The 24,266-nt window shown below is 51.8% G+C and overlaps 1 protein-coding gene, 1 pseudogene and 1 gene segment (V, D, J or C); all 3 read left to right on the top strand.

Annotated features, from left to right (window-relative positions):
- Positions 1-3,992: 3,992 nt before the first annotated feature.
- Positions 3,993-7,144, top strand: LOC148221111 (T cell receptor alpha variable 4 pseudogene; annotated as a pseudogene).
- Positions 7,145-9,103: 1,959 nt separating this feature from the next.
- Positions 9,104-10,971, top strand: LOC148221110 (T cell receptor beta variable 18-like). The segment is given in 3 exon segments: positions 9,104-9,155; positions 9,642-10,078; positions 10,867-10,971. Coding segments are annotated over 3 exon segments (594 nt in total).
- A 1,997-nt stretch (positions 10,972-12,968) lies between these two features.
- Positions 12,969-24,266, top strand: part of LOC106864004 (M1-specific T cell receptor alpha chain-like) — a 370,462-nt gene continuing 359,164 nt past the window's right edge. The window contains exons 1-2 of the mRNA XM_088179639.1: positions 12,969-13,020; positions 13,486-13,795. Coding sequence (XP_088035765.1) covers positions 12,969-13,020; positions 13,486-13,795 — 362 coding nt within the window. The remainder of the gene's footprint in view (positions 13,021-13,485; positions 13,796-24,266) is intronic.

Genomic DNA, 24,266 nt, shown 5'->3' with positions numbered 1-24,266 from the left:
TACAAAAGCATATGACAATGTTTAGCACAGTTGCAACGGTTTGGGGGACACTCTTGAAAGAATGAGCTCCACATGGGCTTTCACTCCACACACATTCCCTACAAATTCCATTTCATTTGAGGGCAAGAGCTTTTCTGCACCTTCAGGAACTCATTGGAATGAGCAAGTTCAGCAGAGGCCACAGTCAGGACATGTAAAGGGCGAAAATGTCTGGCTCTCTAAGGTTCACATCACGTCCGTTTACCTTTCCAAGGGAAGAACAACGAAAAGGGAAAGCGATGACAAAAGCACACATTTACACCAATGTAGCAGTCGGTGATAAGGGATTCAAAGGGGGAGCTCAGAGTTCATCAGCCTCTAATTGATGAGCCTTTAGGAACCAGGGGCTGTGGCTGTGAATTGGCTCCGGCTGAGCTTTGTCAAGGGTAAAGGGTTAGAAAAGATTAGAGAGAGCATGAAACCCCCAGGAAAGGAGAGACTGCAGTGATGTGTATGGCATCAGCAAGGACCGTTGCAGGTTTCTTGTCTCAGTACAAATGCTGGGAAGAATCCTCCTCCCCTTGAACATCTTCTACCATCTTTTCTCTGCTCTGAAACCTAAGAAGGCACAGTCTTGGAAGGAGTCCGTAGAAGCACAAGCTTACAACTTAAAAATCTGTGAGACGACAGGACCCTCCACTTCTCCTTCGAAACTATGGAGCGGTGCAACACCTGCATGAGAATGTTCCTATTATACAAGTTGTCAGTCCCTGCATCATTTTTCATGTTATTCCAGGGAGTTTTGTGTGACAAACGCGTTTTGGACAAAAACAAAATTATTATAATATCACTGTGGAGTTGATACGGAAAAGCGGATGGGAGTGAGGCACCTGGGAGGGAGGTGTTCCTACCAGGAAGATGAAGAATGGCAGAGGAGAAGGCACAAAGACAGAGGAGTCCCCTGTTAACAGAGGAAATTGCAATGAGCCCACAAAGGTGAGAGGAATGTTGAATTTGTCTTTCCAAATGAGCTGTGGATCTGCTTGTAGATAAGGCTAGCTCTGAGAGATAAAAGAAACACTGGGATGGATTCCACTGATTGATGAATGGAAAAAGATATTTGCCTTTACAAACAAACTGTAGGGCTGCTGATAAATGAAATTGGATATCGAAAGATGAAAGAAGCAACGGGGGGAAAACCATGAATTCTATAAGAATTAAAAATTAAAAGGGAGGGTTATACATTAGAGGAGAATTTCAGGTATCAGGCGTTCCGGGAAGTCTGTTCCTCTCAAGTGCCACAGCCAAAGGGAAAGGAGAGAGGGAAATTCGGCCGGGAAAATAGGATAAAAAGGAGGCTGCGTCCTCCAAAAATTTGAGAGCTTCCAGAGGAATGTCCCATGACCTCTACCTTTATTCGAATAAAGCAAAAGGGACACTTCTGTTTACTTTTTGGACATAAAACCTCTGGTGTTTATGGATTAATTTTCCTGACACAGGTGAGAAAGCTCAGAGGAGAAGGAGCCGCTGAGCTCGCAAATGCCCAGCACGGGGTGTGCAGCAGAGCTGGCGATTGCAGCTGGGGAGGGGAGGACTCCACTGCGAGCTGAGCGGGAAGAGCCCCTTGCCATGGCTGAGGCCCCAGAGGCACGGAATGCTCCCAATGCCACTGGCTGAGGGACAAACGGCGGCTGCTGCTGGACGAGCCACAAACGCAGCAGGAGCATTTCAGGCACGCCAAGGACAGGCCATTGCTCTGCCTGCTCCCGCTGCTGCTCCCTTGGCTCCCGCACAGAGGCGTTTCCGGCACCTCTGTTCTCTCGCCGCTGCGACGTGCTTTCTGACTCTTCCTCACTCAGCAAACACGCAGCTTGCTCTCGCCATGCACCTCGCACATCTCATCCTCACCGTCTTGCTGGGACAGCTCCTGGGTAAGTCCTGCCTTCTCTCTCAACCACTCGTCTCCTTCTTCCTATTCCTTTCCTCACGAAATCCTCAACAGCCCCTTGAGGACCGTGTTGGTAAATTTCAGTGATTCGAGGGGAAAGGCTCAGAAGAATAGGCTCCTCTTTGTTGTTTTGCAAGTGTTTGCTGAAGAAAGTCTTAGATTTGTAAAGGAAAAGGGCAGAGAGAGTGAAGAAAACTCCGACCCCTTCCCTGTCTTTTCTCTCCCCTTCAATCCATCTCCCTCTGCCTCTCTCTTCTCATCCTCCTGCTCTCAGCTCAGGAGATAGAAACTGTCTGTACTCTCTAACATTCTTTCGATTTGAATATAAATGCCCAGATCCTGTCAAACGTCTCCCAGGCACCTCAAAGTTCGCATTTCACTGACATTAACAATGTGTCTATTGCTGCCCTCAGGCTGAAACTGCTCTGCCACGGCTTCCAGTGATCGATCTCTGGGCTGGCAGCACAACCAGGACTCCCTCTTTCCAAGCTCAGCTTTGTGTTACTCAGGGATAGAGGAACCCTCAGAGGTGACAAGAATGGGAAGCAGGATGAATCTTTTCTACTGAACCTCGGTGGGCTCCTGAGGCTACTGAAGGTGTGCTAGTTACAGCAAACAAAGTTCAGGCATGACAAGTTGTTCCCTGGTCCATTGAACAGGAGGAGCAGGAGCAGGGACACAGCCTAGCTCAGCTTTGGGTGATGCAAAGGAAAGAGCTCTGAACTCATGTCCTAAATCTGTCTCAGCTCTGCTTCAAGGCAGGGATCTTTCTCGATTAGGGTTTTCCATGCACTTCCTATAGCTTCCCGTAGTCCTTCCTTAACGAGCTGCTCACCATCACTTTCTTCCAGGCACCACGGGGCAGATCACGGTCACCCAGGAAGATGGACAAGTCACGGTGAAGCAGGGACACCCCTTCCACACCACCTGCAAATACCAGACCAGTGATTTTCGGGGATTACTCTGGTACCAGCTGCGGGAACGCCAATCCCCCCAGCTGGTCTCCTATCAATCAGTGACTGGACCCAGGCACAGCGGCCGTATCACCACGCACCTGAACACCACGGGGAAATACAGTGTCCTGAAGGTGGAGGAAGTGGAGCTGTCTGACAGTGCCTTGTACCTGTGTGCTGTGCAAGACACCCTGGTGCAGGGAGCTTCCTCGGCTGTGCAACAACCCGGGGGAGGGAGGGAGTGAGGGAGGTGATTTATCTGTGCGAGGCTAAGCTTGGAGGAAAGGACCCAGGGCTCATCCCAATGCTTACAAGAAACTGCCTCCCCACGTGTCCACTGTGGGCTCGTGAGTTTTACACCATCCATCCTAGAACTTGTCTTGTGCCATTCTGGACTCTTTTGACTCATTTCCACATTGTCAAATCTCCAAATAAAGAAAAATATCCCCTGGGCATACCTAGGACTTTGTCCTTCCACACTCCAGCTCCGCTGCTTTTGGCCCCACATGTTCTCAGCACAGCCCAGGGCTGGTTCTGTGTTCCTGCCCTGCGTGCTCTTGCAGCAGCCCCGTTTGCATGGACACACGTCAAGCACAGATTTGTGGATGGCTCCACACTGCTGTGCACGAGCCTGTGTCTGTCCGTGTGTGTCCCTCATCGCGAGGGAATTCCCTGACTGTGCCAGGGACACCGAGCACTGCTCTGGCCCTGCACAGCACAGAGCAGCAGCTTCCCAGGCTCAGAAGGAGCCCGAGTGCAGCTGAGTGCTGACGGCAGCTGCTCGCTACAGAAGTGTGCAGGGAAGAGGCGCTGAAATGCAGCCCCTGTGTGCCGAGCCCTCCCTTTCGTGGCCCTGCAAAGCTGACGCTCCGCTGATGTGGATGGATGTGCTTGCGATGCAGTGTGGGTGGTGTGTGGGACGGGACCCAGCTGTGTCCTGTCCCTGGCCGTGCCAAACGTCCTTGTGTCGCTCGTTGTGCTGCTGCTGCTGGCAGAGGCGGGGGCTGAGGCCGGCCGGGGCGGAGCTGGCGGCGTGCGAGAGGAGGCGGCACGGCCGCAGCAGAGAGCCGGGGCTCAGGGCCACAGCGATGCTCGGCCGGCGGAGCGGCGCCATGCGGCGGGCTCGGGGCGCGGGGCTGGCGGCGCTGGCCGCGCTGCTGCTCGGTGCGCGGGAGTGGCGGTCGCGGTCACCGGGCTATGTTAGACAGGCCCCAGGCCAACATTCCTCTCTTACCTTCCTGTTCCCTTTTCGTTCTTATTTCCCCTCTGATCTGTCCTCTGCCGGCATACTTTCTTCCCTCCGTGAAGTCATTGCTGGTCAGTTTGCATTTTTTGCTCCACGTCTTTATTCATCCATCCATGTATGCATGTATGCATGAATCAATCAATCTCAGCGACTCTTTTTCGAAAAATCTTCCTGATTTTAACTCAAAACACCCCTCATAGGTTCTTGTCCTCAAACCAACAAGCTCAGTGAAGTAATCTCTCCGTCATTTATAATTAGACCATATCCCGTTTCGCTCTGATTTTTCCTTCTCTCCCATCTCCCCCTACATGGTATTTTCGATAAAGGAAAGTGATTGTTTTTTTCTCCCATACAGTGGCCATGGCTAGAGCCCAGGTACAGCAGGAGCCGTCAGTGGAGACCACCGAGGGCATCGGAATCAACATCAGCTGCTCGCATCCCAAAATCCAGACCAACGAATGGATCCAGTGGTACCGACAGCTCCCGGGGCAAGGACCCGAACTTGTGGCGGTCACTGCTACAGCGTCCAAAGAGCTGCCGGAGATTGCAGGACAGCTGTGGGTGTCGGCAGATCGCCGTTCGAGCTCGCTGTGGCTCGGGCGGCCCCGGCGCGGGGACGCGGCCGTGTATTACTGCGCGCTGGGGCCACGGGCAGAGGAGCCGGGGCTGCGGCCGGGCACGAACCGCCGCGGGCGGGGCCGGGCGGGGCCGGGGGCACAGCGCCGCCCGCGGCCAGCAGGGGGCGCTGCCGCTCCGCCCGCCGGGCCCCAGGCGGCTCCGCAGCTCCTTCGTGTGCCCCGAGCCCGCGCACAGCGACACCGCACAGCCCGGCACGGCCCCGACACACGGCTGCCAGCCTGCCTGCTGCGGGACACAGCCGCCACACACAGCCCCGCCTGCCCTCGCTCCCGAGACGCCCTCTGCCTCTCACCAAACTGCTGCGCCCGCCGCCTCTGCCATCGCCTTCGGCCCTCCGCCCACGCCTCATGCTGCTCTCAGCCTGCTTGGCAAAGCAAACAGCTGCTCCGGGACAGCATCTGTGCTGGCGGCTGACAAAGCAGCTGCACTCACAGGCACACAGGGACTCATTCAGCTACTGTTGTCTCCTCAGTAGTTCATGGCATGAGAAGTGTTTATAGGGATGCTTTCTGACGTGACGAAGAAATCTCCATCTCTGTAACCGCAGAAATGTCTCTGTTCCTTACTGGGCCGTGCATAAGAATCAGAATTCATATAGGGACGGGTAGGGAAGTGTACTTTGAATCATAGATTAGGCTGGCATTCACTTCTCAACGTTTTCTTCTCATCTACATGTTTCCCCAAACACCCCTGCATCTGCATTCAGCTCTTTCCTAACACAATAGAATATCTGGGAAAGAAAATAATCATTCTTTTGGAGTAGAGAAACTTTTCAAATCAACTGAGGGCTCTGTAACACCCACCTCCCACCTGAAACTCATTGGAGCCTTTCCCTTCACATTAGTAACCTCTCAGGTATCCTGGAAAGCAGATGCCCACGTTCAGGAACGCTGCAAATGTTGGAGTGAGACACCTGAAAGAATGAGCTGCTCATTAACTTTCTCTCGTGACACTTGCTCGAGAGACCTCAATTCCTTTAGGGACAGTAGCCGTTCAGCATCGTGAGGAGACCATTTGAATTAGCAAGTTCAGTAGAGGCCGCAGTCAGAGTGTGTGAAAGGCGAGAGTCTCAGGTTCTCTAAGGTTCACATCACGTCCACTTACCTTTCCAAGGGAAGATCAAGAGAAATTGATGATCAAAGCACACAATGACACCAATGTAGCAGTAGGTGATAAGGGATTCAAAGAGGGAGGTCAGAGCTCATCAACCTCTAATTGATGAGCCTTTAGGAACCAGCAGCCGTGGCTATGAATTCGCTCAGGCTGAGCTTTCTCAGCGAGAAAGGGTTAGAGATGATGAGAGAGGACATCAAAGCCCAAGGAAAGAAGAAACTGCTAGTGATGTGTCTCCGGGATCAACAAGAATAGTTACAGGATTCTCGTCTAAGCACAAATGCTGGGAAGAGTCCTCATCTCCTTGAACACCTCCTGCCATCTTTTCTCTGTTCTGTAGCCTAAGAAGGTACAATTTTTGAAAGAGCCCGTAGAATGGTAAGCCTTCAACCGGAAAATCTGTGACAACTTCAGGATCCTCCATTTCTCTAGAAACCTCCTTCTAAACAATGGAGGAATGCAACACCTACATGAAAATATTCCTCTCATACCTACTATTATTACCTGCTTCTTTGATCAACTTAATCCAGGAGGATTTTTATGACAAACCAGTTGGAGAGAAAGACCAAATGTCCAGTAGGGGATCACTCTAGAGTTGATATGGAAAAGAGGGTGGGAGTGAGGGACCTGGGAGAGTGGCATTTGTCCCAGGAAGATGAAGAAGGGCAGGGGAGAAGGGGCAGAGACAGAGGAGTCCCCTGTTCACAGACGAAATTGCAATGAGCCCACACAGGTGAGAAAGCTCAGAGGGGAAGGAGCCGCTGAGCTCGCAAATGCCCAGCACGGGGTGTGCAGCAGAGCTGGCGATTGCAGCTGGGGAGGGGAGGACTCCACTGCGAGCTGAGCGGGAAGAGCCCCTTGCCATGGCTGAGGCCCCAGAGGCACGGAATGCTCCCAATGCCACTGGCTGAGGGACAAACGGCGGCTGCTGCTGGACGAGCCACAAACGCAGCAGGAGCATTTCAGGCACGCCAAGGACAGGCCATTGCTCTGCCTGCTCCCGCTGCTGCTCCCTTGGCTCCCGCACAGAGGCGTTTCCGGCACCTCTGTTCTCTCGCCGCTGCGACGTGCTTTCTGACTCTTCCTCACTCAGCAAACACGCAGCTTGCTCTCGCCATGCACCTCGCACATCTCATCCTCACCGTCTTGCTGGGACAGCTCCTGGGTAAGTCCTGCCTTTTCCCCAAGGCACCCGTCTCCTTCTTCTTGTTCCCCCAGGTAATCCTCAACAGCCCGATCAGGAAACTCGAGAAGATCGCTGATTAGAGGAGAAATGCTAAGAAAAATCGGCTCCTCTTTGTGTTTTTGCAAGCGTTTGCCCAAAAAGTTCTTGGATTTGTAAAGGAAAGAGGAAGGGAGAGAAGAGAATCCTTAGAGCCTCTCTCTGTCTTTTCTCTCCCCTTCAATCCATCTCCCTCTGCCCCTCTCTTCTCATTCTCCTGCTGTCACCTCACGACATCTCAGCTGCCTCTACTGTCCCGCATCGTTCCCATTTACATGTAAATCGTCGGATTCTGTCAAACCTGCCCCGGCATCTCAAGTTCTCATACCACTGACATTGACAGAGTGTCCCTTTCTGCCACCAGGCTGACACAGCTCTGACACAGCTTTCAGTGATCGACCTCTGGGCTGGCAGCACAACCAGGGCTCCCTCTTTCCAAACTCAGCTTTGTGTGTACTCAGGGATCGAGGAGACCTCAGACATGACACGGATGGGGAAGCAAGATAAATCCTTCTGCTGAACGTCGGTGGGCTCTTAAGCCTCCCTTTGAGCACAAAATTCAGACTGTTCTGATGTCGTCTGAGCGGTGAAGTAGGAGCAGGGACCCAGCCCAGCTCCTTTCAATGTCTGGTTGTGCTGAGAGCTCTGAAACCCTGCCCAAAAGCACTCTCATCTGTCTGTCTGCACATCTCAGGTCTTCCCTGCAGGGCAGACAGCTTTCTCCACTAGGGTTTTGCACCCAATTTGCTTTTCCTGCCTCTAGTTCTTCCCTATGGAACTATTGACATTGACTTTCTTCCAGGCACCGCGGGGCAGATCACGGTCACCCAGGAAGATGGACAAGTCACTGTGAAGCAGGGACACCCCTTCCACACCACCTGCAAATACCAGACCAGTAACTTTTATGCCTTGCTCTGGTACCAGCTGCAAAAAGGCCAATCCCCCCAGCTGGTCTCCTATCAATCAGTGACTGGACCCAGGCACAGCGGCCGTATCACCACGCACCTGAACACCACGGGGAAATACAGTGTCCTGAAGGTGGAGGAAGTGGAGCTGTCTGACAGTGCCTTGTACCTGTGTGCTGTGCAAGACACCCTGGTGCAGGGAGCTTCCTCGGCTGTGCAACAACCCGGGGGAGGGAGGGCACTTGTCAGTGCAAGGTAGAGGATGGAAGGGACTCAGATATCCCCAATATGCTCACCACAACTTGCAACCCATGTGTGCACAATGGTCTGATAGTTTTCACTATGTGCATTATGTCGTTTCCCTTGGGAAAATATTCTGGACAATATTAACTAATCTCAGCATTATGCAGTCTCTAAGTAAAGAAAAATAGCCCCTTTGCATACCTGGGACTTTGTCCTTCCACACTCCACCCATGCTGATTTTGGCCCCACATGTTCGCAGCACAGCCCAGGGCTGGTTCTGTGTTCCTGCCCTGCGTGCTCTTGCAGCAGCCCCGTTTGCATGGACACACGTCAAGCACAGATTTGTGGATGGCTCCACACTGCTGTGCACGAGCCTGTGTCTGTCCGTGTGTGTCCCTCATCGCGAGGGAATTCCCTGACTGTGCCAGGGACACCGAGCACTGCTCTGGCCCTGCACAGCACAGAGCAGCAGCTTCCCAGGCTCAGAAGGAGCCCGAGTGCAGCTGAGTGCTGCCGGCAGCTGCTCGCTACAGATGTGTGCAGGGAAGAGGCGCTGAAATGCAGCCCCTGTGTGCCGAGCCCTCCCTTTCGTGGCCCTGCAAAGCTGACGCTCCTCTGATGTGGATGGATGTGCTTGCGATGCAGTGTGGGTGGTGTGTGGGACGGGACCCAGCTGTGTCCTGTCCCTGGCCGTGCCAAACGTCCTTGTGTCGCTCGTTGTGCTGCTGCTGCTGGCAGAGGCGGGGGCTGAGGCCGGCCGGGGCGGAGCTGGCGGCGTGCGAGAGGAGGCGGCACGGCCGCAGCAGAGAGCCGGGGCTCAGGGCCACAGCGATGCTCGGCCGGCGGAGCGGCGCCATGCGGCGGGCTCGGGGCGCGGGGCTGGCGGCGCTGGCCGCGCTGCTCCTCGGTGCGCGGGGGTGGCGCCCAAGGGGCTGCGCCCGGGGCTGGGCTCATCCCGCACATCCCTGGAGACTGCCATTCTACTTGGCTTCTTCACACAACTCTTCCCGCGAACTCTCCTCCTCATCATGCTCCCCTCTTCTCCATCCCATTCCCCCTCAGAATTCTCTGGATTCTATTCTCTGCCTTACCCTAAAAACAGTTTGCTTTTTTGCAACTTACGCCCTCAATAGATTGCCCCTCAGCTCTTCCCACTTCTAAATTTTCTTTCTTTTAGTGCTATCTCCCACATCCTCCCGTCGTCAAGGGAATCTCCTGAGCGTTCTCTCCTTGACATATTCATCCCTCCACAAACCTTAATGGAGACTTCTGTTTCTGCCTATCTTGATATCATTTGGAAACTTTTTTCTTCACCGTCTCTGTATTTGCGGACTTGGTTCTCGGCAGCAGGGCAATGTAGGATTTCAGGTATGTCCTTTTGTTTCCCCGGCAGTGGCTTCAGGTAATGCCCAGGTACAACAGGAGCCATTCCTGGAGACCACTGAGGGCACCGGCATCAGAATCAACTGCTCACACCCCAACGAAAAGATCGTGGATTTCATCCATTTCTACCGTCAGCTCCCGGGCCGGGGACTCGAATTCCTCGCATCCACTCCTAAAAAGTCCAAGCCTGTGCCGGAGATTGCAGGACAGCTGTGGGTGTCGGAGGACGGGCGTTGGAGCTCGCTGTGGCTCGAGCGGCCCCGGCGCGGGGACGCGGCCGTGTATTACTGCGCGCTGGGGCCACGGGCAGAGGAGCCGGGGCTGCGGCCGGGCACGAACCGCCGCGGGCGGGGCCGGGCGGGGCCGGGGGCACAGCGCCGCCCGCGGCCAGCAGGGGGCGCTGCCGCTCCGCCCGCCGGGCCCCAGGCGGCTCCGCAGCTCCTTCGTGTGCCCCGAGCCCGCGCACAGCGACACCGCACAGCCCGGCACGGCCCCGACACACGGCTGCCAGCCTGCCTGCTGCGGGACACAGCCGCCACACACAGCCCCGCCTGCCCTCGCTCCCGAGACGCCCTCTGCCTCTCACCAAACTGCTGCGCCCGCCGCCTCTGCCATCGCCTTCGGCCCTCCGCCCACGCCTCATGCTGCTCTCAGCCTGCTTGGCAAAGCAAACAGCTGCTCCGGGACAGCATCTGTGCTGGCAGCTGACAATGCAGCTGCACTCACAGGCAAACTGGGACTCATTCAGCTACTGCTGTCACCTCAGCAGGTGATGGCATGAGAGGGATTGCACGTGACGTTTTCTGAGGTGGCAAAGGAATCTCTATCCCCGCAGAAAAGTCTCTGTTCCATACTGCAAGGTGCATAAGAACCATCATTCTCACCGGGATAAGTAAGGGAGGTGGACTTTGCATCCCAGCTGATGCTAGAATTATTTTCTCTACAATTTCTTCTCTTCCAAAAGTTTCCCCAAAACCCCATGGATGTGCATTCCATAGCTTTCTGAAACACTAGAATATCTGGGATGGAAAAGAGTACCTCTGTTAGAGAACCACTGAAATTCATATAAGGGCTCTCTCACACCCACCTCCCACCTGAAACTGGTTGGTCCCCTTTCCTACACGTTAGTACCCTCTCAGGTATAATAAAACTCAGATGCCCTAGTTTAGCAATGCTGCAAGGCTTGGAGGGAGATACTTGAAAGAATGGGCTCCGCATGGGGTTTCACTCCACAGACGTCCCCTACAGACCCCATTTCCTTTGGGGGCAGGAACCTTTCTGCATCTTCAGGATCTCATGGCAATGATCAAGTTCAGCAGAGCCACAGTCAGGGCATGTAAAGGGTGAGAGTGTCTGCTTCTCTAAGGCTCATGTCACGTCCGTTTTCCTTTCCAAGGGAAGAACAAGGAAAAGGGAAAGCAATGACAAAAGCACACATTTACACCAATGTAGCAGTCGGTGATAAGGGATTCAAAGGGGCAGCTCAGAGCTCATCAACCTCTAATTGATGAGCCTTTAGGAACCAGGGGCTGTGCCTGTGAATTGGCCCAGGCTGAGATTTCTCAGTGAGATAGGGTTAGAGACGATGAGGGAGGACATGAAAGCCACAGGAAAGGAAAAACTGCCAGAGATGTGTATGGGATCAGCAAGGATGATTGCAGGTTTTTTTTTTTTTTTTTAAGAATTAAATGTTCGACAGCAAAGATTTTCTCTGTCTCTTTTTTTTCTGCTCAGGCTTCATTTTCAGAAAACTGAAATCTCTTTCTTTTCTCAGGGCAGAAATTCTCAACACAGATACTCTTTAGTTAAAATATCTTAAATGGAATATTTCCATTCCCCCATGGGTTTTTTTTTCTATGGTTTATAGGAATATTCAATACATCAGTTCATTCCTACGATTTTACAAAAAGATTTTCAGTTATTTTAGCATTTTTTCATTTTCCTTTCATCTTAAAAACTTAGCTCTTATGTTACTGACTTCAGAAATCTTCTTATTTTCTTTCAAATTTATAAGAAAGACCGGAGGCTTTGTAAATCTTATTTCAGCACTAAAGAAGTAAAATTTAACACAACTACAAAAGTTGGGCCAGGCTCAGGCCGTGCTGGGGGGGGCAGCTGAGGTGTCAATCAGCCTTTTTGGGACTGGGCTGCAGCCCCACAGTGCTCATGGCCACCCGGGCAGGCCCGGCCCGTCCGGCAGCAGCAAGAGTCGGCCTCCCCCCCCCACGCCAGAGCTGCAGGCCCGTAGAGAAGGAAGCCGTGAAAGTCTTATCACACAATTATTTTTCCTCCCGGCCACTGGGTCCTCTCGTTGGCAAAAGGAGCCCAAGCGACCTCCCGAGCCTCCCCCTTGCATAGGGGAGGGGGAAGCTTGGGTTGGTCTTACCTGTTCAGCCGCCGGAAAAAGAAAAAGAGTAAATTCCGAATTACTTCCTTTAAAACGTGTGTTCACGAAACAAATTAACTTTCTTCAATTAACTGTTACAGGTGTCCCAACCCCCACAAAAAAATTGCCTTAGGAAGAACTTCTCTCTAAGTTTCTTCTTCCTAAGTCAACCTATCATAAATGGTCTGATGGTTTTTACAACATCCATCCTGACGTTTCCCTTGGGAAAATATTCTGGACAATTGTGATTTATTTCCACATCGTGCAGTCTCGAAGAAAAATCTCGCTTGTGCATACTTGGGACCTTGTCCTTCCACACTCCACCCATGCTGATTTTGGCCCCACATGTTCGCAGCACAGCCCAGGGTTGGTTCTGTGTTCCTGCCCTGCGTGCTCTTGCAGCAGCCCCGTTTGCATGGACACACGTCAAGCACAGATTTGTGGATGGCTCCACACTGCTGTGCACGAGCCTGTGTCTGTCCGTGTGTGTCCCTCATCTCGCGGGAATTCCCTGACTGTGCCAGGGACACCGAGCACTGCTCTGGCCCTGCACAGCACAGAGCAGCAGCTTCCCAGGCTCAGAAGGAGCCCGAGTACAGCTGAGTGCTGACGGCAGCTGCTCGCTACAGATGTGTGCAGGGAAGAGGCGCTGAAATGCAGCCCCTGTGTGCCGAGCCCTCCCTTTCGTGGCCCTGCAAAGCTGACGCTCCGCTGATGTGGATGGATGTGCTTGCGATGCAGTGTGGGTGGTGTGTGGGACGGGACCCAGCTGTGTCCTGTCCCTGGCCGTGCCAAACGTCCTTGTGTCGCTCGTTGTGCTGCTGCTGCTGGCAGAGGCGGGGGCTGAGGCCGGCCGGGGCGGAGCTGGCGGCGTGCGAGAGGAGGCGGCACGGCCGCAGCAGAGAGCCGGGGCTCAGGGCCACAGCGATGCTCGGCCGGCGGAGCGGCGCCATGCGGCGGGCTCGGGGCGCGGGGCTGGCGGCGCTGGCCGCGATGCTGCTCGGTGCGCGGGGGTGGCGGTGGAGGTGGCGGAGGCAGTGGCTGTGTCTCGGCCTGCCTGGGATAAGCACAGCACCGGGCTTGGGATTTGTCTCTGGCACTCCTTGCTTCTCTTTCACACACTGCCCTCAACCTTCCTCTCCTCAATGAATTCGTCCTCTCCCTGCTTGCCTGCTCTCCGAATCCATTTCTTTAGTCATTCATTGATTCATTCAACCATTCCCCCATCCATTCATTTCAGACAATCCCTCTTGCTTCATGATAAGTCTTCCCTTCTGCAGTCTGACACTTCTCCAAAACCTCCAACCTTCTTATTTCCAAGTTTTCACTCTGGGAAAAATAGTCTTTCCATCCTATATTCTCAGAACACATCCGAACTACCTGTGATTGCTCCTCCTCTGCCCTTTCCCATCTCTGCGTGGACGACTTTGCTGCTGATGGAAAGTGATTCTTCTTTTCTCCATGGCAGTGGCTGCGGGCAGAGCCCAGGTACAGCAGGAGCCGTTAGTGGAGACCATCGAGGGCATCGGAATCAACATCAGCTGCTCACTCCCCAAAATCCAGACTACCGATTGGATCCACTGGTACCGACAGCTCCCGGGGCGAGGACCCGAACTCCTCGCACTCATTATGAAAGAGTCCAAAGAGCTGCCGGAGATTGCAGGACAGCTGTTGGTGTCGGAGGATCGGCGTTGGAGCTCGCTGTGGCTCAGGCGGCCCCGGCGCGGGGACGCGGCCGTGTATTACTGCGCGCTGGGGCCACGGGCAGAGGAGCCGGGGCTGCGGCCGGGCACGAACCGCCGCGGGCGGGGCCGGGCGGGGCCGGGGGCACAGCGCCGCCCGCGGCCAGCAGGGGGCGCTGCCGCTCCGCCCGCCGGGGCCGCCTCGCCCCGCTCGTCCCCGCCCAGCAGGGGGCGCACAGCGACACCGACACCATCTCCAGTACTGGCACCAACACCGATAGGAGTCCAAGCTCCCCACCTATAAAACAAGGGAATGTAGAGGTCTTGGGCATTTTCAAGTGCTCCTCACAATGCCTCTGTTTTGAGACCACAAACTTCTTTTACAGAACTCAGAATCCTTGGAGTTGACCCCAGGAGACAGGGTAAAAATAGACTCACTGACACCCAGCTTCAAAGGCTGTGAGGTTCCTTCTTGATGAGTGGTTGGACATCAGTTTTCTAAGTTGATCTAAAAGGCTGGAGGTCTGAGGGGTGTGTGTCCCTGGGAAGAGGCTGTGGGCTCCAGCAGGTCTCCAAGGAACTCTGTGTGGCTTCAGTAGCTGTCAGAGCTGTTTAAAGCCCATGGTCAGAGGCTTCCTAGGAAGAGAGTGAAGGATCACTCCTGTTCCCTGTTCCTGTCTGGGCTTGGTAGCTCTGTCTTAGGGTTCCTCCACCACAAAAGTACAGAAGACAAGAGAGGGGTGGGAGAGAGAGTAAGACAGGGAAGTCAAACACTAGCCATGGTTTCAGAGACTCAGCTGCCCTCCTTTGGAAGGGCAGCACTGGTTGCTCAGCACCTCTGAATTCCATGACCAGGAGCTCTGTCCGCAGTCCAGCATCAGCTTCCGGGTTCCTGGGGGTCCTTGTGAAGGCTGCACCACTGGCTTTAGCATGGACGACACCTTCTGCCACCATAGCAGTTGGTGATGCAGGAGATGTCAAACCCCCCGGAGCTGATGGGCACTCCACCACTGCTGAGGATGCTGCCAGCAGCAGCAGAGGTGGAGGATCCCACCACGGTGTTCTGTGGGAAGGAGCTGAGGATGGGGCCGGGCAGGGTCACCAGCACAGCAGGCGGCTCAATGACGACGGTGGAGCTCTGGCACTGCCTGACACAGCACTCATTGCAGCTGTTGGCCAGCGGGCAGGGGCCGCAGGGCTGGCAGCAAGGGTTGCAGGGCTGGCACTGCTGGCATTTCTCTATGTAGGACAGATCTTGGGGCATGAGGGACACTTGGAGAGAGGGCAGGAAGGGAGAAAATAGGGACACATGAGGAGCGGCCTGTCACATCAGGACTGAGTCAAATAATATGCAGGGCCAGGAGGTGGAACCTCTGCAGAGATGTATGAGGGCTCCTTGGCCTCATCTTGACAGGGCCTAAAAAGAGCCACCAGCTCCTATGCAGCCACTGCCCAGACTCCAAGTCCAGATGAAAACTGATCACAGTCCCAGCCTTCCTGCACTTCGAACCTTCTCCCCCTCCCATTGAACAGAGACTAGACAGAGCAAAAGGAATAAAATAGGTATTTATTGAAAGGATACATCTTGGGCAGTGCAAGAGCCTGCCTGGGACTACACCCAAGTCAAATCCAAGATAGATCCCAGTCATGAGTTTTTACACTTTTATATCTTTTGGTTCTTCTACATATTGGGGTCAATTTCCCCAATAACCCCAGGCTATGAAGCCTCAAACTCCTGGCTTGCCCTTGTGATAAATGTGATTCGTGCTAATTAAGTTGTAACTATATTAACAAAATTGTATTTAGATCAATAGAAGACAATTGTTACAGACTGAGAAGGGGGAGATGGGTGAGACAGGATAAAAGACATTTTACAGATGTTGGGAGTCGAAGAAGGAGGTTAGAAGAAAGTCAGATAAGAATAGTCGAAGGACGAAGGTCTGATAAGCGGCATCTAGAAATACAGCTTCAACCTTGAAGCTGTCAAAAATGGAATGATCCCAAGCATGGGACTTAATTAGAGTCATGTTATGGAAAACATCTGCTCAGTCACACAGGGCGCCTGCGCTACCTGCAGGTCACACCTAGGTCACTGATGAAGATGATGAGCCTTCACCGGAAATAAGACCCTTAAAAGGATGAGAGACCCCCAACCCATTAGTAGAGCATGCGCCGTGCAGTATAGTTACGTAGATCTTAGGAATAGAAACTAGGAGGAGCTTTCTAGAAACTTCTGTAGCCTACAGTATATAAGTGGGATTGTTAGCCTGGATGCTTTGGTACGTGAGGAATGGCAAACCACTCCCCGTATCCCCGGTCGGAGGGGGCCCCTCCCCGGTCGGTTTTGCTTATGCTTTCTACGAACCTCAATTATACTAAATTACTTACTGCCAAATTTTGTATATTCTTAAATATATGCACTTTGATTGTTTCATCTCCAATACTTTAATTGTCATCTCCAATACTTTGATTGTATTCATTTTGTTACTATTAAAAACTTACTATTAAATTTAATCTTGTTGCTTGATAAATTGAGAAAAATAGAACATCATTCATAACACCCTCTTCCTTTCCCATCGTTTCTGATTTTTTGATACCAGTTTTCCTTGATTTTCTAGCTAAAAATGAATTGTTTTGTCTAACTACCCTGTGAGAGAACTTACTAACACCTGATATGAAGTTTCAGAGTTACACACCAAGCAGCAGAGAATCTGAAAAATATAAAAGCTATAACCCAAGGCATCATAATGACAAGAAACCTCATGTCACAGGAAAAAGCTGGTCTCAGCTGAGAAGTCCATTGAGGTAAGATCTCCTATTAGAGAAAGCAGAGAAGGAGAAAGGGTTTGTGCTGGTTTTACCTGGGAAGAAGAAACTCAGAGAGAAGTTCTCTCTAAGGGGGCTTCCTCTGTGGGGGTTGGGACAGCTTCAACAGCCAACTGGAGAAAATTTGTTCGCTCCATGAAGGCACATTTTGAAGGAGGTAATCCGGAACTGAGGCTCTTTGTCCTTCCAGCGGCAGTGCCGGTAACAGGCCCCGGCCTGGTCCCAGTGCAGGCCTGCGGGCCTGGCAGGGGCAGGGCCCGGCCCCTGTGTGGGGACTGGCATGGCCCGGCAGAGAGGAGGGCTGGCCATGGACGGTGGCCGGAAAAACTCAGGCTGATTTAAGATCCCAGCCACTTTTTTTCCCTCCCCATCCTCCCTTTCAGCGTAGCCAGTTTCGGAGATCTGGGAAAAGCTCCAGTATTGTAGCCTTGTTTTTTTTTTTCTTTTCCCTGTTCAAAATCTTAACTCTTTCAATGCTCAGATAGGATTTACAGGCTTTCCAATCCTTCCCGGAGTGAAAGGGAAAAAGGAGATAGTCTGAAGTCAGTGAAGCAAGAGCTAAGTTTTTTAGATGGAAGGAGAGTGAGAGATGCTGTGAAGATGGCTGAAACGTCCTTTTGTAAGATTGTAGGGATGAACTGATGTAATGAATATTCCTATAAACCATGGAGAAAGACATGAGGGGTTGGAGATGTTCCATTTGATGGATCATTTGACCAAAAAGCACCTGTGTTGAGAATCTTTGCACCGAGGAAAGAAGGGGATCTCGGTTTTCTGAGGATGAAGCATGATCAGAGAGAAAAGAGATGAAGAGAATCTTTGCTGTGGAACATTTCATTCTTCAAAGTAATATCCCATGAATCAGACATGGCTCCACATGCGCAGCTCTGGGAAGGCTGTGGAGTTGGGAGGATTGCAGGGCTCTGGGTGGATGCAAATCGTGAAAATGAAACCACAAGAGGACTGTTTTCTTCCTTTTTGTGGAAAAAAATCCCTATAGCATAACAAGAGGAGGCTTCTCTCTCTGAAAGTGAACTGAAAAAGGACTGTTTGAGTTGGGAACTGACCAAAGTAATTTTTGTACGTTTGTTTTGTTGTTACAAAGGTTGGGAGAGGGAAGGAAGGAGTGGTCTGAAAATCTTATTCTGAATGGGTTTTTTCCCACTTTGTGCAGTTAATACATTTCTTTTTATACCTTCTTAGGTTTTAGGCCTGCCTGGCTTCTGCTCCTGTCTCACAACAGAAAATGAGTATATTTAAATTGGAAAATCAAAACTATGAGAGGGTTTCAGACTCACCTGACTCCCAAGGAGAAGGAGGCAAGAGAAGCAGATGAGAGAACAAAGACCTGGGCTGGTTTTTATCATAGACCATTACTTCCCTAGGCTGCCAGAGGTATCCCTTGTGGAGGTGATAATTTTCTGACAAATTCATCTTGAATGCAAAACATTCCAGCTGATATCAGGGACTGGGGTTTGGCTTCTTGTATGAAGACTTTTTTTTTTTTTTTTTTTTTTTTTTTTTTTTTTTTTTAATGTGACAGGATGAGAGGCCCAAGCATTTCTGGATCAAAACACACCAGTGTGGGCAGAGGACTCAGATCACCTGCTGGACAAGTCCAGAAAAGGCAAATTATGTCAGTCTGGGCCACTCCTTTGGCGTCTTAATGGCCCTGTTGGTCAGAAGTGGCTGGTTTCTGGGTTTGACCGTATCCCACCTAACTCTGTATCAGAAAAATTCTGCTGGCTTGTTTTGTCCATTCCTCTTCTGTATCAGGGAGGTGTCATGGGGAAAGAAGGGGTGCAGGGTCCCTCTCTGATCTCAGAAAAAAAAGTCTGGTTGCAAATGTCATTATAAAGGGGCTGTATTAGTAACACAGAATAAACACAGGAGTATAGATAGGAATTAAACCTTGCATTCTTTTAGATGCTAGGAATCCTGCATTCATAGGGCATTATACAGACCCTGGTGGATTTTCCAAAGACACTCTCACAGACCCCAACCAAAAGGAGCTTCTTCTTCCCTCCCACACCCTGATGCCTTATATTTTGTATAACAAAAACCACAAACAATCATATATTTTCTCCTTACATGCTGTAGGTTATTTCTGCCATGACACCCACACACAGGCTGGCACAGGACACTGTAGGGGCTTCCCAAGTCTTCATTGCAAAGCCCATCAGAGCAGACATGTATTGCCCATGATCACTGATTCCTTGAATACAATATTTTGTTCAAAGCTCCCAGTTCACCTCCCCTCTGTGCAGTCTTCAAACAACACAATTTGTCCATCCAGGGCTTTGCCCAGGATGCTCCAGCATCCCTGATGGGGCTACCTCCAGGGCATCTTCAGCTGAGTGCACAGTTTGCCACGTTTCTGCATGTGTTCTCTTGTCTGGACTTCTCTGCATGCTAGATTCCTGCAAGTGGGCATGAGTCTCATGAGCATGTGTGTGCTTGTGTGTCCCTCCTCACACGGGAATGTGCTGCTCACAGCAGGGACTCCCTCTGCTGCTCTGCCCACAAGCTCCACAAAGCAGCCAGGACCAGAAGGAGATTCAGTGCAGCTGAACAGCAACAGATCAAACCTGGCAGAGATCTGCCCACAGCAGAGGCGCTGAAATGCAACCTTCTGTATCTTCAGCCATCTCTATTCTGCACCTGCAAAGCTCAGTTTTCTTGCCGATTTCAGGCCCCAACAAGGATGTCTTCATAACAGTTTGGATTCTTAGCTTAATTCGGTGTGAGAGTATTTGGAGTGCATCTCCATAGCAGGAAGTCTTGTCTCTATTCCTCACCAGCACAAGACACAGCTGTTGTCCCAAGTGCTAGGGAGTACAGAAGGATAGGCTTTGCCTTATGAGTTCCTTCTTTGAGGCAAGGGAGCATTTCTGGCTCGTTGTCAGCATGGTATTAGCAGAACCCCCCCCCCAGGCTGTTTTCTGCAAATCTGCTTAACAACTGGGCAGTTCCCAGCACATACTGGTACACGGGGTTATTCCTCCCTTGGTGCAGGATATTGCTCTTGTGTCCAAAGAGGAAAACATGAGTACCTTACTGCTCTCCCACAGGCACACCACCAAACCAGCTCCTTCCCACTGTACCTTTCAAAGTGCTCACATTGGCTGGGCAGCCTGGCACAAACATCTGCACCTTGCACAGAAATCACTGGTCCTATGGGTCATCAGGGACCAGTGAGAGCCCGGGTACTTTCTGGGCATCGCTTTGTCCTCAAAGAACAGTGGCTGCTTTGGCCAGGGGATGTTCACCACCTGGGCAGATTTCAGCTGAGGGTCTTTGATTTACAGAACCACAATCACCTTGCAGCCTTGGCTGATAAAAAGTACTTTCCTGCAGAATCAGATACCCAGCAGTGGAGATCTCTCTCTCTATTGTAGCATACCAGAGTATGCACCAAAATGAGAAAGAACAAAAGCTCAGGATATGACAGGAGGCTGGAGAGGGAGACAGATGCTGCTCGAGAGCTGCTCTTTGGCACTTTTCTGCTGATCAGATTCACACACCAGGGTTTTGCCTCCTGTCTCTGTCCCTATCTCAGTACCTTTCCTTTTCGCTGTGCCCAACAGTGGCTGGAAAGCTTCAATAGAAATGCACTGTGGTTGGGCCTGCAGATTCCTCCTCCTCACTATGCCCTCAGTTTGCTCTCCCCCAGCCAGCGCCAAGCCAGCACTATGCCCACTCATTAAAATACCTTTTCCCCACCAATAAACTTTCTCCCTTGTCTCCTGAGTTGTCATGTGTGGAGAAGCACTGAACAGCTGTTTCCAAAATATCAGAGGCTAAACTAAGAGAAACCCAAAACTCTTTGAAAAGAACATGACACCTGTGTTTCCCAGAGCCCTGAATGCTTTGAGGATGCTGAGGAGCTGCTGTGCTTTCAGAACCCGCCCACCACCAAGGAGCACACAAAAGCAGACACACTCTGCAGCGAGGCAGAGATGTTACCTCGCACAGTAAACGTTATGAACAGAGAAGGAAGCCCAAGGAAATCTACAGGAAGCCACTGAGACTGTCCACTCACTGCTCTGGAGACAAGAAAAGGCAAAAGGTGTAAGGGCCTCATTCCAGCCCTCCACACCACAGAGACGTGACTGTGTCACATCTGCACTGCACTCTCTCTTTCATTGTGCTACCAAGAGCGTTCTGCTGTGTGCTGAGAGTCTCGCCAAGGAAAAGGTTTCTTGAGCTGGGAAAAATGATCTTCACCATGGCTGTGCCAGCATGTGTCCTGCTAATCCAGTCAGGTAGGTGTATTTATGTCCTTCCCGTTGTCTCTCATGGTTTTTAGTAAGTTATTTGGAGGTGTCTGCAAACAAGAGGATCAGGTCAAGGAGAAATGTAGAAGGGGGATTAATGTAGATATATGAACTTTCCATTTCTTTGGAAAGACAGCAAAGATGAGGGTATCTCAAACACAGAGCAAGTGAGAAAAGGAAGCAAACTTCTCTGCAGACACGTTTATGCCTGTGTTGCAGGTCTTGTTGGAGGTGATCTCCTGAAGCAATTCTTCTCTGAGGTGCTAGTCAAAGTCGGACAGCAAGTGGTTCTTCCTTGCCAGCCCACCACTAAAGAGAGTCTCATCAATTTGAACTTCTTCTGGTACCGCCATCCCCCGGGAAGAACTGTGACATTTCTCCTGCAAGCACATAGGGAGAATGACAAGTACCGCAATGGCCGATTCTCTATGATGGTCTACAAAAATAAATCAGCCCCCTTAGAAATAGCAAGAGTCTCCCTTCAGGACACTGCGATTTACTACTGTGCTCTGAGGCACCACCTTGAGCTAAACTAAATTTCCGTTCGTACAAAATCTGTGTCACCAACAGCACAGGAGGGGTGAGGCCCTACATCCTCCAGCCTCGGCTGTGCTTTCATGCCTGAAATTATCCTCTCCTTCTTATATTGGCCTTTCCAACTTCTCCCATCCCAACTCCTCCCTCTTTTTCTCCAAGTCCCCATCTATGCAATTCAGAGCAGTGACTTTACAGGACTACAGGCAGGCAGGACCATGGGACTCTGCAGATGAGCTGAAACATAATTTTTACTTCCTCATATAGAAACAAACATCCCTCAAGAAATCTGGACATAATTATCTGGACATAGCATGCAATTGCAGTGTCAATCCTTACCTGCACTTCCAGGGAGCTGACACTGCAGAATCCAGTGCTTCTGGGACGTCCTGTCCAAAGCCTTGACCAAATTGTGGGCAGAGTCAGGGGATCCATGTCTCTGCTCTGCTCCTGGCCAGCCCTAACCCTTGACACAAGACCCCAATGGACCACAGACCACTGGGTCATCTTGCTCCTCTTTGCAGAGCTGCCAAAGAAGACAAAAGCAGCTTTTACCTTAATGCCTTCAGCACTGGGCAGGGTAACTTTCTCTGTGCTGCACATGGTTAAATGATGAGATCGTCCTACACCCCAGCCAGCATGAAGTCTGCTACTTTGTAAAATACTAGTGAAGACAAAAGCTAAGGAAAGCCTAGTAAAACTAAGAAATACTTAAGGAACCAGCAGCAGTCCATGTGGCAAGAGGTTCTGTAAATTTAATACAATGCCTTGAGATCATCAGACAATGAAAACTGATGGAAGAAAAAGATGAAGATAATGATCATGAAGACAGTTTCCCCTTGGTTGGTAGAGTTGGAAACTCAAAGGCCAGTTGGTTTAGGCATCTCAGAGGCCAAGCAGAACTCAGCTTGGCCTATTCTATGAGGAGAACTCCTGGAGTCACACTGGTCCTGTTGCTCATATGAGGTTTTCCCACCAGGAAACCTTAACTGCAATAAGCCTTAACTGGGCATCACCATACTGCCAGGACATGGAGGATGCCTTCTTGTGTCCTGGCTAGAACAACAGGAAAAGACATCAAGGTTGCCTGGGAAATTGAACTGATTTCTCTTCATCAACCCTCAGCTTTTAGTTTACAAGTCAGATGTATGCCAAAGGAGCAACAGGACTCTGACTGCAGCATAGCATGGCGTGAAGGTGAGTCACACAAGGGCAACAAGCCTACAGGCAGGAAAATATGGGGAAAGCTGGAAGTTGTGGATTCACATCAGTTCTTGTTATGCAGACTCCTATGTTTCTGGGATTATTTTCCACCCTGGGAAGGGTGGGAAGGATGACAAGGAGGCTTTGTTCCTGAGAGTCTATGCAGCCCCAGCATCTCCCTACCACAATGTCCCACTGTTCCTCTCATGCTTCTGAAGTGGAAGTCACAGCGGACATAGTTCGATGTCACTATCGTCCATAGGACAGCTGTTCAGCCCAGCAGAAAAAACCGGCAAGAATAGGTTCCAAGACCTGGGAAGAATGATCCAAGGCTTGTGGGGGTGCAGCGGGGAGCTCCGCGGTGTGGAGGGCAGCAGTGCAGGAAGGGACTAGGAGTGGAGGCAGTCGTTTCCACACTCTGCCCGGGCGGGAGCGGCCCGAGCGCGGCTCCGCTCGGCTCCTGTGCGGCTGCCGCGGAGCCGGGGCCGGGCACGATGGCGGCCGGGCTGGGGCCGGGGCTGCTGGCCTTGGCCTTGGCCTTGTGGCCGGCAGGTGAGAGCCGGGCGGGGAGGGCAGCGAGCGGGCCGGGGGAAGGAGGGACCGCGACAGGGACAGGGACAGGGACGGGGACAGGGACAGGGACAGGGACAGGAACGGAGACAGCGACAGAGACAGCGACAGGGACAGGCAGGAGTAGGGACATGGGCAGATGCAGATGTTGGGGGTGAGGAGGAGGGCAGTTTATTTCACAGTGCGACGGGCCGGGGGCACCGGGAGCCCGGGACAGCGCCCTCGGTCCGTGGTCGCGCCCTGCCCGATTCCTGCGCTCTCCCTCCGCAGGGCTCTGGGCACAGCTGAGGCTGCAGGAGGGCTGCGAGTCCCCGGGGACTCCGTGAGCCTTTCCTGCCACTTGTCCAGCAGCGCCTTCGGGGAGGTACACAATTCGGTGGTACCGTGAGGCACCCGGAGAAAGATTTGGCTGAGTGTCTCTCATCAGCTTCTCGAGCAATGTAAAGAAGTACGGAGCAGCAGTGGAGGGTGAGCCACAGCCTCATAGGACAGTTACCAGTCTCAGTCATCTCTGGTTTTGTGGGCACGCCAGGGACTCTGTGTGCTTCTTCTGTACTGTTCACACAGGGACAAGAAACCCAGCTGAGCTTTAACAACAACCTGCTGGGGCCTGGAACGGGGTGTGTTAGGTGTAAGGAAGGTTAGAATCACCGGGAGTTAATGAGTCTCAGGTCTGTTCCCAAGGAGTCAGATCAAAGGCAGGTGTTCCTGGCTTTAACTGCATACTGCCAGGATTCTAGTTTATTGCCAATTTAAAACAGAGTAGAATTGTGAGCGAGTACAACATCAAAACATTAAACATTAAAACACCTTGGCGCTGCTGAAGCCTTGCAGGCAGGTTTGCCTTCAATCCTTCATTCCTGGTTTCTCTACCTCTTCTGTCCAAAAGGCACAGGGCCCATGGGAAAGTGGTGTAGGGTCAATGCCGACACTTCTCTCAGAAACAACCTGCTCTAGCCTGGCTTCTCCACAGGCTCCACTTCTCTCAGGCCACAGCTAAACAGTTTGTGAGTATCTCCAAGCATGGAGACTCCACAAGACGCCTGGACAACCTGCACTGGTGCTTGGTTACCCTCACACTGTGAGGCTGCACTGTGGGTGCCATAATGCAAAACTCCTAAAAGCCCCTTTCCTCCTTTTTTCTCTGAGTCTTATCT

This window comes from Sturnus vulgaris, chromosome 27 (assembly GCF_052056855.1).
Source record: "Sturnus vulgaris isolate bStuVul1 chromosome 27, bStuVul1.hap1, whole genome shotgun sequence".
Classification (NCBI taxonomy): Eukaryota; Metazoa; Chordata; class Aves; order Passeriformes; family Sturnidae; genus Sturnus; species Sturnus vulgaris.
This window is presented reverse-complemented; position numbering and strand designations above follow the sequence as displayed.